At 34.0% G+C, this 13,283-nt stretch overlaps 1 protein-coding gene across 3 annotated transcripts in view; it reads right to left on the bottom strand.

Moving 5' to 3' along the window:
* Nucleotides 1–13,283, bottom strand: part of CLINT1 (clathrin interactor 1) — a 54,153-nt gene continuing 40,870 nt past the window's right edge. For 2 of the 3 annotated variants that reach the window (XM_031673005.2, XM_072953813.1), the window contains exons 9-12: nucleotides 8,041–8,115; nucleotides 4,460–4,752; nucleotides 2,649–2,853; nucleotides 1–1,724 (exon numbers count right to left, since the gene is read on the bottom strand). In XM_031673005.2, the coding sequence (XP_031528865.1) occupies nucleotides 1,378–1,724; nucleotides 2,649–2,853; nucleotides 4,460–4,752; nucleotides 8,041–8,115 (920 nt within the window). In that variant the 3' untranslated portion in view covers nucleotides 1–1,377. The remainder of the gene's footprint in view (nucleotides 1,725–2,648; nucleotides 2,854–4,459; nucleotides 4,753–8,040; nucleotides 8,116–13,283) is intronic. The other variant, XM_031673006.2, reaches the window with a different exon arrangement.

Here is a 13,283-nt window from a genome sequence, read left to right as displayed (position 1 = left end):
TTGATTTTAATGAACAGTTTAATGTTATGTATAACAGAACTTTATGAATACAATGGAAACAAAATTTCATCAATTTAATAAAAAAATTTCAACACAAAAGTGGGAAGGTAATAATTTGATACCTATATTATAGTATTTATTTTAAAAAATATTCCCAGCTTGAGGGTGAAACAATTTTGCATTCCAAACTCTAGAATCAAGATTTTCATGTGAGCTTAATGCAGAATTACAGCAGGAAAACAGAAACACTTTAATTAATTTCCTTTATTTTCCATTAAATCAATAAAATCTTTGACTGCTACAGGTCTCCTTTAATAATATATATTTAACTCCTCTCTATTGGAACCATATTGCTAATGCCACATTATATACACTCAAAACCAAAACAAATACTGTATAAAATCTAAAAGCCAACATTGTTGAGTTCTAACATTTATATTTAACTTAAGGTTTCAATGGATTTTTACCTTTTCAATTTTTTGAAAAGGTACCAAAAAAATAAAAATAAATATTTTTCTCTTTTGACTTTTCCTGACTGTTACATGGTGCCTACCAGGATAAACACTGAAGGAGCCCTGCCAAGTTAATCACTGCAAAATGTAAAAGTAATGACTGCTAAAAACAAAAAAACTGGAGGGTTTTTTTTTCTTTTAAAGGAAACCATAGAGCAGTCCTGAAAAAAAAATGTTCTTCCTAGTTCTGCACAAGATAATTATAGCAGAAGATATGGGAGAAGTCCCAAAGCTATCACCAATTGCTTAAAGAAGTTTTGTTACAATAAAAATTTGGATAGTATAATAGCAGTGTTGCTGGAACATTAGCAAAAGTATATACATTCCAGTTACCTTTGATTTAGCCATAATCACATATGTATGCCTTTTTTGGACAAAAATATATATTTTTATAAAAAACTGATCATCCAACTTTAATGATTTCATATATGGACTCAAGAGTGGTAGTAAAGGAACAGACCCAATTGTGACAAGGCGATTCAGGGACAGAAAAATCAAGTTCCTCAGGAAAGAAAAGTATAAAATTAGAGATTCAAACACATTTATTCAGCCCTATTCTAGTCTTCCCACAAATTACATTAAAATGGGCTCTTCAATGTGTAGAGGCTTTCAACGGTCTCACTACCCCATCTGTGGTCTGTTCTCACTGGGAAAAATGATTCTGCCTGCCTCATCTGAAGTGCCCTTGCCTGGCCATCTGAAGTACTAGATATTTCACTTTTATAAAAGAGCCTTTTTGGTTCTTAATGTAGATTTATTTTAATTAACTGATAAAAGAAAGAGGAGTTCATTAGCATTTTCCATCCCAACATCACCTATCTGCACCACTAGAAATCCTTCATTCAATCTGCTCCTTTATAATCTCTTATTTGCTAAAGTTGGCGAAATTTGCAAAGGCATCTTGCTTGGGTTGCACAGTTCCAGAAGCCATGGCTAGGTTGGGCATGCCCACTCCCATTGTGCCTGTCAGGCCCATCCCAGCAGCTGACATCCCTATGTTCATGTTCATGCCCATCATGCTCTGGTTCATTAGCGGACTATTTCCAAGAGGGGCCATTCCCATGGAGCCAGTCATCACACTGGGCATGCTCATAGGCATGGGTCCTCCCAACAAAGGGTTAGTTTGGGGCCGGACAGGAAGCATGTTTGATGGAGAACTGAGGTTCACAGCTCCAAAACTTTGGGTCATCACATTCATAGGCTGCTGCATATCTACCAGAAGAAAAAAGACAAAAGAATTTTACTACACTGAATTCTTAGATTCGTAGAGCAAAAATAATACAATCTTCCTAACTATTAATACTTGGAACCCCCAATAAAATTACTTTACAGTGACTTTATAAGAGAAGTCAATTAACTTGGGTTGTTTACTCTTGAGAAACATTCAGTGGCTGTTATGTTAGCTCTGGTTTCCAAAGATGTAGAAATAGTGAGAGTGGGCTGGAGAAAACATGAGGCACGTTAAAATTATTTCTATAAAATCTATTATTCAATCCGACCTAACAAGTTGTCAAGAGCTATCTGTATCAAAAACCTTAAAAAGTTTGTATCCTTTGACTCATTCTATTTTTAGGACATTATATTAAGGAAAAAAAATCACAACTAGAAAGACTTATACAAAACCATGGAGTTATTTATAATAGGAAAAAGCTGGAAATAACCAATAACAAGGAATTGTACACTGATATGATGAATAACTAGAAAGATCCAAAAATCATATTTTGTTAAGAATATTCAACACAGGAAAAATAATGTTGAATGAGAATAACAAGAAACAAAATATAGACAGAATGATCTCAAATATTAAAAATGTGGTTAAAAAAGACGGAAAGAAATATGAATTAATGGTGATTATACCTGGATTATGGAGTTTAGACAGTTTTTGATTCCTTGACATATTTGCCTCTATTAAAAAGCTGTTCTACAAAAATTGTTTAATTTTAGTGATCAGGCTCCCCAAACTCATCACAATATAGTAAATGTTATCATGCCAAGAATAGAATACAAAGTAATTCACACACAGTTGCTTTCAGTACAATCTGCCCTAAGGATTTTTATTTTAGGGCTTGAAGCAGTCCTGGCATAGCGCAAGAGAGTACAAGTACACAAGGGAGTGGGGCTCCTGTGGTAACTTACTCTGTTGTTGAATCATTGTATTCAGCGATGGCTGCTGGGGTTTGGAAGGCTGCATACCAGGTAGTAAGTTGTCTAGGCTGATGTTTACACTGGGGTCAGACCAAGTAGAGGGCAGGGTTTTGCTGACTGACTTCTGGACCATATCTGTATTCTGATTATAGAGAGGATTAGGCTTCTGCAGCCCTGTGTTAACATTTTGCAAAGGCTGGAAAATAGAAAAATGTTCTAAAAATTAAGCATCTGCTCTAAAAAGATTATCACATGTCAGTTTAATCAGTAACTCCAAATACATATTAGATTTCATAATAAACTCTTGAAGCCAAAAAGAACCACAAATGTTTGATGCTAAGGTCTTCAGTATCCTGAATCACTAGCCTCCGGAAAATGTTCCTCTGAAGTTCAAATCATGTTGGGGGTGAGGAAAAAAACTAACCTATCACACTAACAATTATCCTCCCATCACTCCAAGTCTAGAAGCCACCATCCCAGGGCAACTACCAACTTGAGGTGAGTACAGCTTTAAGGAAATATACAAGTGGAAATTTATTCTCACAAGATGGAATACAGGGTAAGATTTCTCATGTTATAAAAGGCAAAACCATCAAAATAGCAAATTGTATTTCACATATCCTGACTGACATATCCCTAATCCGTCTGAAGTGAGCAACACTAGTGAGAACTTGACATAATGTGGACCAATTCAGGAGAAAGGAGAAATTCAGGAGAAAGAAGCAGAGGTGCCTGGCAGTTACTACCAGGACAACTGTGATAAGGATAGAAAAAGGGGAAAGAAGAGGAATAGGAGGAATAATTAAAAATGTACCAATGCAAAGAATCACAACATAGTTGCAATTAAGATTACAAATAAGTAGAATGGCTTTCTGCTTAGATCGTAGGAAAGAAATTCAAAGAATAAACTGGCTCGGGCTTGTTCAGTGATGCATGATTTAATTTAGTGGTACTGGTGTAGCCTTTTCCTTTGTTTTAATTTGTGTGTGTGTATGTGTGGGGGGGGAGGTAATTAGGTTTATTTATTTTATTATTTCTTAGTGGAGGTACTGGGGATTGAACCCAGGACCTCGTGCATGCTAAGCAGGCACTCTACCACTGAGCTATACCCACCACACCTTTCATGGCCTTTTTCTTAATGTTAGGTCTAATATCTGTTATACAGATCACCTTTCTGCTTCTTTCTTCTCTTCCTTCATCCTAACACACAAAAGAGGAGAATCTACACATTAAAATGAGTAACTAGCATCATAAACAAATATTCCGAACAGCATCAGTCAAAAATAGCAAGTTCCTGGTACAGCCCAGACACAGAATCTGACACCCTGCATTTGCTCGAATTCTCAGCTAGTATTAGGTAATTCAGATTTAATTATTAAAAGTTCCCATATAGTTTTCTTTTTGAAAATGAGTTGAAAGGAGAGCCTGTATAAACATCATATAATGTAAAGCAGGCCTATAATAGAAAAGAACATTCATTATTTTAGAGAATAATTTTCTATATTAGCAATGTATCTCTATTCCTTCCTCTTAAAAACAATTTTTTAAACTATTAATTTGTTTATTTATTCAATAAGTTTTTAGCAAATGCCTCCTCCGTGCAAGGCACCATGCTTGGCTTTGCATGGACTGCAGGATGGGGGAGAAGGCTTTGCCCTGGAGAACCCAAATGACCATACCAGGGAAAAGGGCATAATAAGTTAAATGCAATGTGCTTATTTTTCTGTATTATGCTAATCTGCCTTAATTAGAGCACATCAAAGATTATAAATTACAATTTCCAAGGGAAGCAGACAACTTACCTGTGATCTTGACATGGGCAAACCCAGCCCTACAGCATTAGTGCTCATCATAGAGAAATTCATACTCTGGGAGGATGTCATGGCTGCCTGGGAAGAGCCCATAAGATCAAATAGGTCTGACGAATTTGAGGCAGCTGGAGGTGGGCCTAATGCTGGTTGTGAGCCACTGACAAGTTCTACGGCCGGCTGTGAGGCACTGCCAAAGAGCTCACCACTGGCAGCGACAGGGCCTGATGGGGCTTGGTTGAAGGCACTCCAGTCTCCAAAGTCTCCATTCCCACTTGTTGCTGTTACTGAGAAAGAAGAACGTTAAGTGTACAAAAGCTTCTGAAATGCACAGAGCAAATACAACAATCTACCAACTGAAACAAATTAGAGCTGATCTGTGTCCATCCAGATTAACATCTGCAGGTACCATCTCCATCTGGACAATATTCTTTCTCATGAATATTCCACGAGTGTTAACAAGGTGGCAAAGAAAAAAAATAAAACTTCCACATATAAAGTGAAATTCATTTCTTGGCGTTGAAAGTGACACATGAAGATTACAATCAAAACTTCCCTTCAACATAAGTTTGCACGTCAAATATGTTTCTAGCTTAACAAATGTGAACTAGCCTGAGACCCCAAAAAACAAGAAGAAAACTGAACTGGATAAACTTTTTGCTGGGAGATCCAGAATCCTCATGAAGGAGTAACTCAGTAAAATCAGAGAATTCAACTCATTCTGTTCACTCATTATTTGGAAAGGTTCAAAGAGAAATCAAACTGATTTATACCATCTCATGTAAATAAAATCCCAAATTCATTTTAAAAAATGGAGGGAAAAACTCAATAAAATTAAGAGTAGGATTAGTAAATTTCTGTAAGAAGTTCTCACCCATTTGGCCATGTTCCACTGGTAACACAAGGCCTACAGACAGCAATGATATATAATCTTAGTACATTGCTGGCTTCAAATGGGACTGTTCAATCCATTTAAGTGAAGAGCAGGGTATAGTTTAAGAGAGGAACTCAAGCTATTATGTAAAAAAAGAAAATTATCACTATGCTTCAAAGTATAACTAGTTTAAGATTTAATGCATTCAATACAAAAATTGATGATAGGTTAATTAATAGACTGAAGTATTTTAAGAGCATGGATTTTGTCCCTACTGATTTTGTGTCCCTACTTAAACCTCTCTGTGCCTTACTTTTTAAAAAACCTAAGTTGTGAAGATTAAATAATATATAGTAAGTGCCATTTAAGGTTTCTTATTGTTATTTTGAATTAATTGTGAAAAGACAAGGGAGAGCCAAAGCATCACACTTTCTCTCCTTTAGGTATGTCATATAAAAGTGTAAGTCAAGCTTCTAGAAATTCTGCATACATAATATTAACTATTTGGAACACAATAAATATAAAGGCAAGTGATACTTAGAATTTTTTTTTAAAAACTAAGCTATATTAAGTAAATAAACTTTTCTTTAAGAACAGGATAAGCAGATAAATATGAATTAATGGAGTTGAAAAAAAGCAAAGGTGAAAGCTACATATAAACTGTCATCTGAAAGCGAACAGTACATATCTTCAGGTTAATTAACACTATTTCTTTGCACTCCATGTTCATTCACAACTTGGAAATACATTTTTGTCTAGCCTAAAAGGTAACCAACCACTGTAATCCTGTGTCTCATTATGCTAAATATCAAAAGAGAACAGTAATATTTGTCTTTAAGATTATATGCTTCTATTATCATATTACAATGTAAGTACCCTCAAAAAAGAAAATAATTCACGTAGAAACCCCAAGCTCTACCAACAATTTAATGCAAGAACTGGGCTAATATTCACTCCTCACCGTTTTACTAAAACATGTCTCTGATCTTTACAAAAGAGACTGAATTAAGAATTTACAGTTAGTTTTATATATTAAATAATTTAAAGACTGCTTGATAAAGGTAAACTTTCTGCTGATTTTCTATTTGCTTGAGCTATAAAACAGAGTAAGAATGGAAACTGGGGCAAAATGTGTTGCCCCATGTGAAAACTTTATCTGAGATGATTAATCATGGGTGGAAGGGATTTCTAGTCGGGGATATATTGTTCAGAAATGATTAATCATTGTTGCAACAGTTTCAGTCCCTTGCGTAATGGAGATCAAGTTATATTAATCACGTGCATACAGATGAAGAGATCCAGTATCACTTAGCCACATTAACATATTTGAATTATTTGCAAAGCAGGCAGTTTTATACACATAAAAACTTTGAGAATTACACAGGCAGTCTGTAAAATTAGGGCAATGTTTATCCTCTACTTTGATTTGCCCAAAGTAAGGTTATTAACCCTTAGAAGGCATAACCACACTTCTAAAATGAAGCAGTTCACTACTTCACAATTTTGGTTTCTGGGAAATACTTGGAATTTATACAAGCTGTCAAAATAACCCCAAATTACATTAAAATCTATGCACCCTTCTTCCTAAATCCTCACAAACTTAAACGTGATGTTACTAAATATAAATTTCAATCTAATTAATACATAACAGGGATAGATAACTCTACTTAAAATTAATAAGACTAACTCAGTTAGACTACATCTTTCCTCCTTGCTTCACCTCATGTATGATTTTTCTAGCTAAAAATTTTGTATTATCTCTCAAAGTTCAGAATGACTAGCTTTTATAGAAAAAACACTACAATCAACCCCTTTACAACCTAAAAGACAATAATAAACTTAGTCCACATTCTGCACACTTCTATAAACATTACTCTATCCTTAAAAAGAATGATGACAAATAGCATTATTCTCAACTTTAGAAAGCTGGAGGCTCAGAGGCTTTTATAAAGTTAGACAGTAAAGGGCAGAGGTAGTAAGATAAAAATATTAACAAAAAAGGGGAAAAATATAAGCCCTTCACCTCAGTCCTTGTTGGTTTTTTTTTTAATTCAGAGTATAATGGACATATAACATTAGTTTCAGGTGGATAACATAATGATTTGACATTTATAAATATTGTGAAGTGATAACAACAGATATAGGTTATTTTTAAATTTCTAATGTGACACGGAGTGAGGAAGGTTTTTTTTTTGCCCAAGATTTAACTGTTCACTATTAAGGATGTATCAAATTGAATTTCAGGAATTTTTCATAGAAATTCTCTTAAAACATCTGAATCACAAAGAAATGAATTTAGTAAGATGGTCTGCCCAATCCCAATATCCCTGAATTTCATTCATGAAAATCATATACACTAGACATAAACCATAATATTCTTTCTACTAACATGAGATTTATACTTACTCATAATCCCTACCCTTCTACTCCCCTAAAAATCTAAACAAGGGTCACTTATGAATGAGAGCAATTTTATTTAGGTGTACCTGAATAGTTTGCAACCAAATTAATTCATTTTGAACATACACGATATTGGCCCAATAAAGTACCCTTGTGAATAAATTCTTGGGGAATTAGGAATTATAAATACTACAAGTAGAAAAATGGCCAAAAGAAACTGATTGGGGGGGCAGGAGAGTTATTTTGTTTTGGTAACGTTTTCACTGTCCTTAGATTTTTGGCGAATCAAATCGTATCATACCTTGGGAAGGGAAACTGCCTGATGCAGCCACTGAGCCAAAGTCAGCAAATCCTCCAAATAAATCAGTTGATCCTCCTAGAAATTAAGTAATGAGGAAAACGTTAAACTGTTAGAACCACAGAACAACTGATAGTAATTTCAGGAAGCCATTTTTTGCACCACACTTTAAAAAATATCCAATATTATTAATGAGCCCCTGAGACCCATCTGAAACCTACTTTGCTGATCTAGCTTTCCATGTCACCATGTTCCCTTCAAGCTACCACAGAATCTCTTACATCCCTCAATTCTATGTCTGGTAAGAATACTGACATATGACTGTTGTCAAAGTTATATTCCTCACTTACACTTCACGAACATAATGTGGGCATGCAGTTTATATGGCTAATTATGCTCTTTACAAGAATCTTCAATGGATACTAAAATCTGGGTGAAATGTTGCTGGGGAATAAGATAGTCATACAATCTCAAATCATCACTCCACACATTACTTATAAAGGGGGATAAAGTGATTTTACACTGCAAAAATTAGATGGATACCACCTTAAACAAGGGCTCAAACTTAATGTCACTAATAATCAGACAAAATAGTACTTATAGGCCTTCTAATGTAAGGGACTGAAAAGGAGGTCATCACCCATGTAAAAATTCCTGCCAAAAATATTTAAACTGAATCTAATCATGAGGAATGAATCAGACAAATACAAATTGAGCGACATTCTGCAAAACAACTCTCAAGACTCTTCAGAAACTGTCATCATAAAAGACAAAAAAGACTGGGACTACTCCAGACTAAAGAAGCCTGAAGAAACACGACAAGTTAATGAAATATGTGATCCCTGGATGGAATGTGGATGCTGGGTATTTAAAAAAGTGCTATCCTGAAATCACATAATTGAGACATCAGGGAAATTTGAATATGGTCTGTGTATTATGCAGTAATACTGTTTTAATGTTAAAATTCCCAAGAATGATAATTATATTGTAATTATGAAATGTCCTTGTTGTAAGGAGATATACACTGAAGTATTTTAGGGGGAAAATGTTACAATGTTTTGCAGTTTTCTCTCAAATGGGACACAATAAACAAGCAAAACCAAAAAACTAGAGAGAAAAAGAAAAGGTGGCAAATTTTCAGCAGGGTGGAAATTTAAATTAAAACAAACAAAAAACCCCTTGAAGTTGATCTACATAAAAATCAGATGCCACAGCAACTGATTAATAGCTATAGGAAGAAAAATGAATGCAATGATTTTGGTGGACTTTTTTTTTTCTATTGTCTACTTGCAAAAGATGTGCTAAAATTAATACATGAAAAGAGAGTAGCTTTTGCTACTTCCAGACAGCTGTTTTTAAAACAGTTGAGATTCAAATCATAAGGCTGCAGATCAATCCCTGTGCACATAACATCACATTCTCATACAAATTTTCATTTGTAAACACTACATGGGTAAGAATATTTACTTTTATCTACAATTTGAACAGTAACATTATATTAAATTTTATGTTCCATTTCACATTTCTCCCAATTCAATTATCACTGACATTGCAACAGCCAAAGGATCTAAACCTTAAATAGCTGTCCTTATTTTTGTTTGTCCTTAAAGATTTCACCTCTTAAGAGTCACAACCTTAGAAATTTAGAGCGGCAGTTCAATTATGGTGCTTTTAGTGTTATGTGAACATTATATACGTTACATCACAGCTGCTTACCCTGCAGTGCTTAGAAACTAGCCAGGTGGGACTGGAACATCTGGGCTGCACTCAGACACCACCAGGGACAGCTTTCAACATCTGGTGCCATTTCTGAATTGTCTTATCGCTGCAAGACATTCTGCCCCATCTGCTACACTCAACTGGGTTAATTAAACTAGAACCATCTCCCCTTCTTAATAAATGGCCAGCAGGAATAGAAGGAACAAATCAGTTTACATGTGTACCTGGTATTTCTTTCTAATGCAAGTTAGCATAGTCAGCTATCATCAGGCATAGCTAACTCCTCATTCCTTCACCTCATTGCAGATGCACATATTCACATATATCCTCACTCACCATGAACTTCCACCAAGGCCAAAGTTCTCTACTTCTACCAACACTACAGCTCATACGTCTACTCTTTCGCTTTATCCAAGGAAAATATCACAGTCATTTGTTTTCGTCTTCTTTAAAGGTACATACATGTGTCAGGATAAAATGTGACGAGGGGTACAAAACATCAGTGAGCTGTATTTTTAAACTATACTAACAAGCACGTATATTTATAAGGTCTAGCAGGAAAACGAATCTTACAAACAGTTGTTACTTAATCTTCGTAAGTTTGTCTTCTGTAATATTCCTTCATGTTAAAAATATTGATCAAAGATTCCTATTAGGTAACAGACTGATAGTTAATCTTTTATTATAACGTTAAGGGATTTGAAAATTGGGGATTATTTTCATTTTCTTCATCCAAGTGGTGAATAAACATCAATATGTAATTTATTATGCCACACAAGTTAGGGATTTTCTAATCTTATCCATGCTGGGCTACAAAGAAAACTCAAGCTGTGGATAAAAGCACTGAATACTTGTGAATTCCATCTTCAAGCTGGGTGAGATATTTTATTTCTGGCATATCCTTAATTTAATATTTCAAATAATGGTCTTTTTAGTTATTTTATTGCTCTACCTTCTAACACCTGAACTGAAATTATACTGTGTTCTTAAGTTGTCTATAGCAAATACTACTCATCTCTCCATCTGTATTACAGGGAGTTTGATTTCAAACATAACTACTTTAAGAACAAAGGAAGTAAAAGTGTGGAAACACACTTAAGTATGTTACAGATAGAAGCCACCTTTCCTTAAAAAGAATTTAACTCTTCTCTGTCTTTGCAAGTGCCACGGGTTATGCTTCTACTTGTATTTTACGCAATGTGATCTTCAACTCTGAAAACCACCTCAGAAATTAAAAATCACTTTATTTCATTTAGGAAGTTTCTCTCCTAGAAGGGACTATCCATACCTATATGCATGCTATTCATACCAACGCCTTAAATTCAACAGAAATTTTCTATACTTGAGCATTTTCCAGATAACTTCTATCTAAGGGAATTTAAATAAAAGAATCTACCAAAAATTGCTGCATGTGGAAGACTGCTAAATTTCACAACAAGAGCTATCCTTCAAGATTCCCACATGAGAACTGTCATTATAAATGAACCATTTCCATCTGCCTTTTTAGGGGAGCAAGGAGGTTATTTACAATCACCAGCTGGGAACATGTACTTTCCAAAGCAATACAGTGAACAGGAAAAATATAGCTGTACAAGGCAGTGCTTTAACTCCAAAAGGAAGTTTTCTTCAACAAAAGAATTTAATCTATATTATATTACGAAAAACTTTTGCATGAAGAATTCTAATAAATACAAATTAAAAGAAATGACAAAAATGCAAAAAAATTGCAAATATATGACAAAGAACTAATATAAGTTAAAAAAAAAACTCAATAAGGATAAACAGCTCCAATTTAAAAAAAAAAGGACAAAGGGCATGAATAGACAAGTTACGACTGGCATATAAAAGCATGAAAAGTAGTCAAACTCAGTAATCAAATAAATGCAAAATAAAATGAAATCCACTTTCTCCTTACCAGACTGGAAGAATTTGAAAGATGCTATTTTGCTACTTTATAATAAAAGTTTGGAAACAAAACAAAACTTGATGTCCAAAAAATAAGAGACTGATCAAATAAATTACAGCATATTTATACAATGTTAAGATTATAAAGCAATTAAAAGGTCCGTAAAATACCAACTGTCATAAGGAAATGGTCATGAGATTTTAGGTGAAAAGCAGTTTACCCCCCGTCCTGACAAAAATCCTTACTTAGAAGCCTGAAAAAGATCTGCAACATAAATGCTTAAATATACTGACTGAATATATAGACAATGTTAAAAAAAAAAAAGTATTTATCAAAATTATTAATAGTTAACTTTATGCATCTAAGTTATGGTGAATCATTTGTTTTCCATAAAATTTCTAAAATGAGAATGCATTATTTTTAATTAGTGAAAAGAGAATATGGTACAACATTTTATTTTTAGTAAAATTGGCTTAAACTAGAGACAACTTCCATGAAAATTCTAATACGTAAGTTGGTTTATTGAAGATGTAACAAGGTGGTTCCTATCCTTGTAAATATCCTCAACTAACCTCAGTGATTACTGGGTACAGGGCAACAGATTCAAATGTAAATGTGATGCACATTTTTTATTTAATCTACTTTAAACTTTAAAAAAATTTTTAATTAAAAATTCAAAACATACTGCAAGTCAAGTAACATCTATTTGTATTTTCTCTTCAATCTCATTCACTGTACTAGAAAGAACTCATGTAGGGACAAAGGAGACAATGTAAACTTTTAGGATGAGATATAGTAAAAAGTGAAATGGAATGGTTTATGGCATTCTATTTATAATAGGCTTATTTTCCAGATACTTTATTATTAAAAAATGTTTACTTAGGTAGATATGTACCATATGTAAAAGCCAGCAAAATATCATCTGAGTACAGATTTTAAAAGAACATCACCCGAGTAGGGCATTCAAGACAGTCTCAGTAGGTCTTGATGAGTGGTATGTGTATTTTTAAACTTGGTTGACATTCTACAATGATTTTATTACATATACTTCTGAAGATGCTAACAACGAGGACATAGTAACACATAAAAAAAAGAAAACCTGAGTACTTTCTCCAAGGAGACATTTATCTGGCGAGTAGTACGGAAGCCATAGCTGCTTAGGTTTATAGTTCATGCCCGTATTCCTTGCATGATGGCACTACTATGAATACAGGCACATCTGGTAAACGACACCCACTCGGCACCAAACTGCAATGCTAATAGGGTAGGTTCTTAGGCTTTCTCACATGTAAGTGCTAGAGATTTAATATCCAATTTTTTTCCAGTGCTCAGTTCAATTTAAAATACATTACTAAAATATTTAAATAGAGATTCAGGGTAATGAAATTTACGTTACTGATTGGAGGGGGTTCTGCATATACTGGTTAAACATACTGTTTCAAATAGGAAAGAACTTTGAAAAATAATGATGTCAACTCACATTCAGTTTTGTTTTTTTTTAAGAAAATATTAAGATTTTAAAAAGGGCAAGAAACCTTCCAGATTTCATCTCAATTACTGTATTAATATTAATTCCTACTTCTATTTAATTAGTTAATCTACTGTTTGTACTGAAGAAAAA

Source organism: Vicugna pacos, chromosome 3 (assembly GCF_048564905.1).
Source record: "Vicugna pacos chromosome 3, VicPac4, whole genome shotgun sequence".
NCBI classification, from domain to species: domain Eukaryota; kingdom Metazoa; phylum Chordata; class Mammalia; order Artiodactyla; family Camelidae; genus Vicugna; species Vicugna pacos.
Note: the sequence above shows the minus strand (reverse complement) of the source record. Positions and strands in the feature narration are given on the sequence as shown.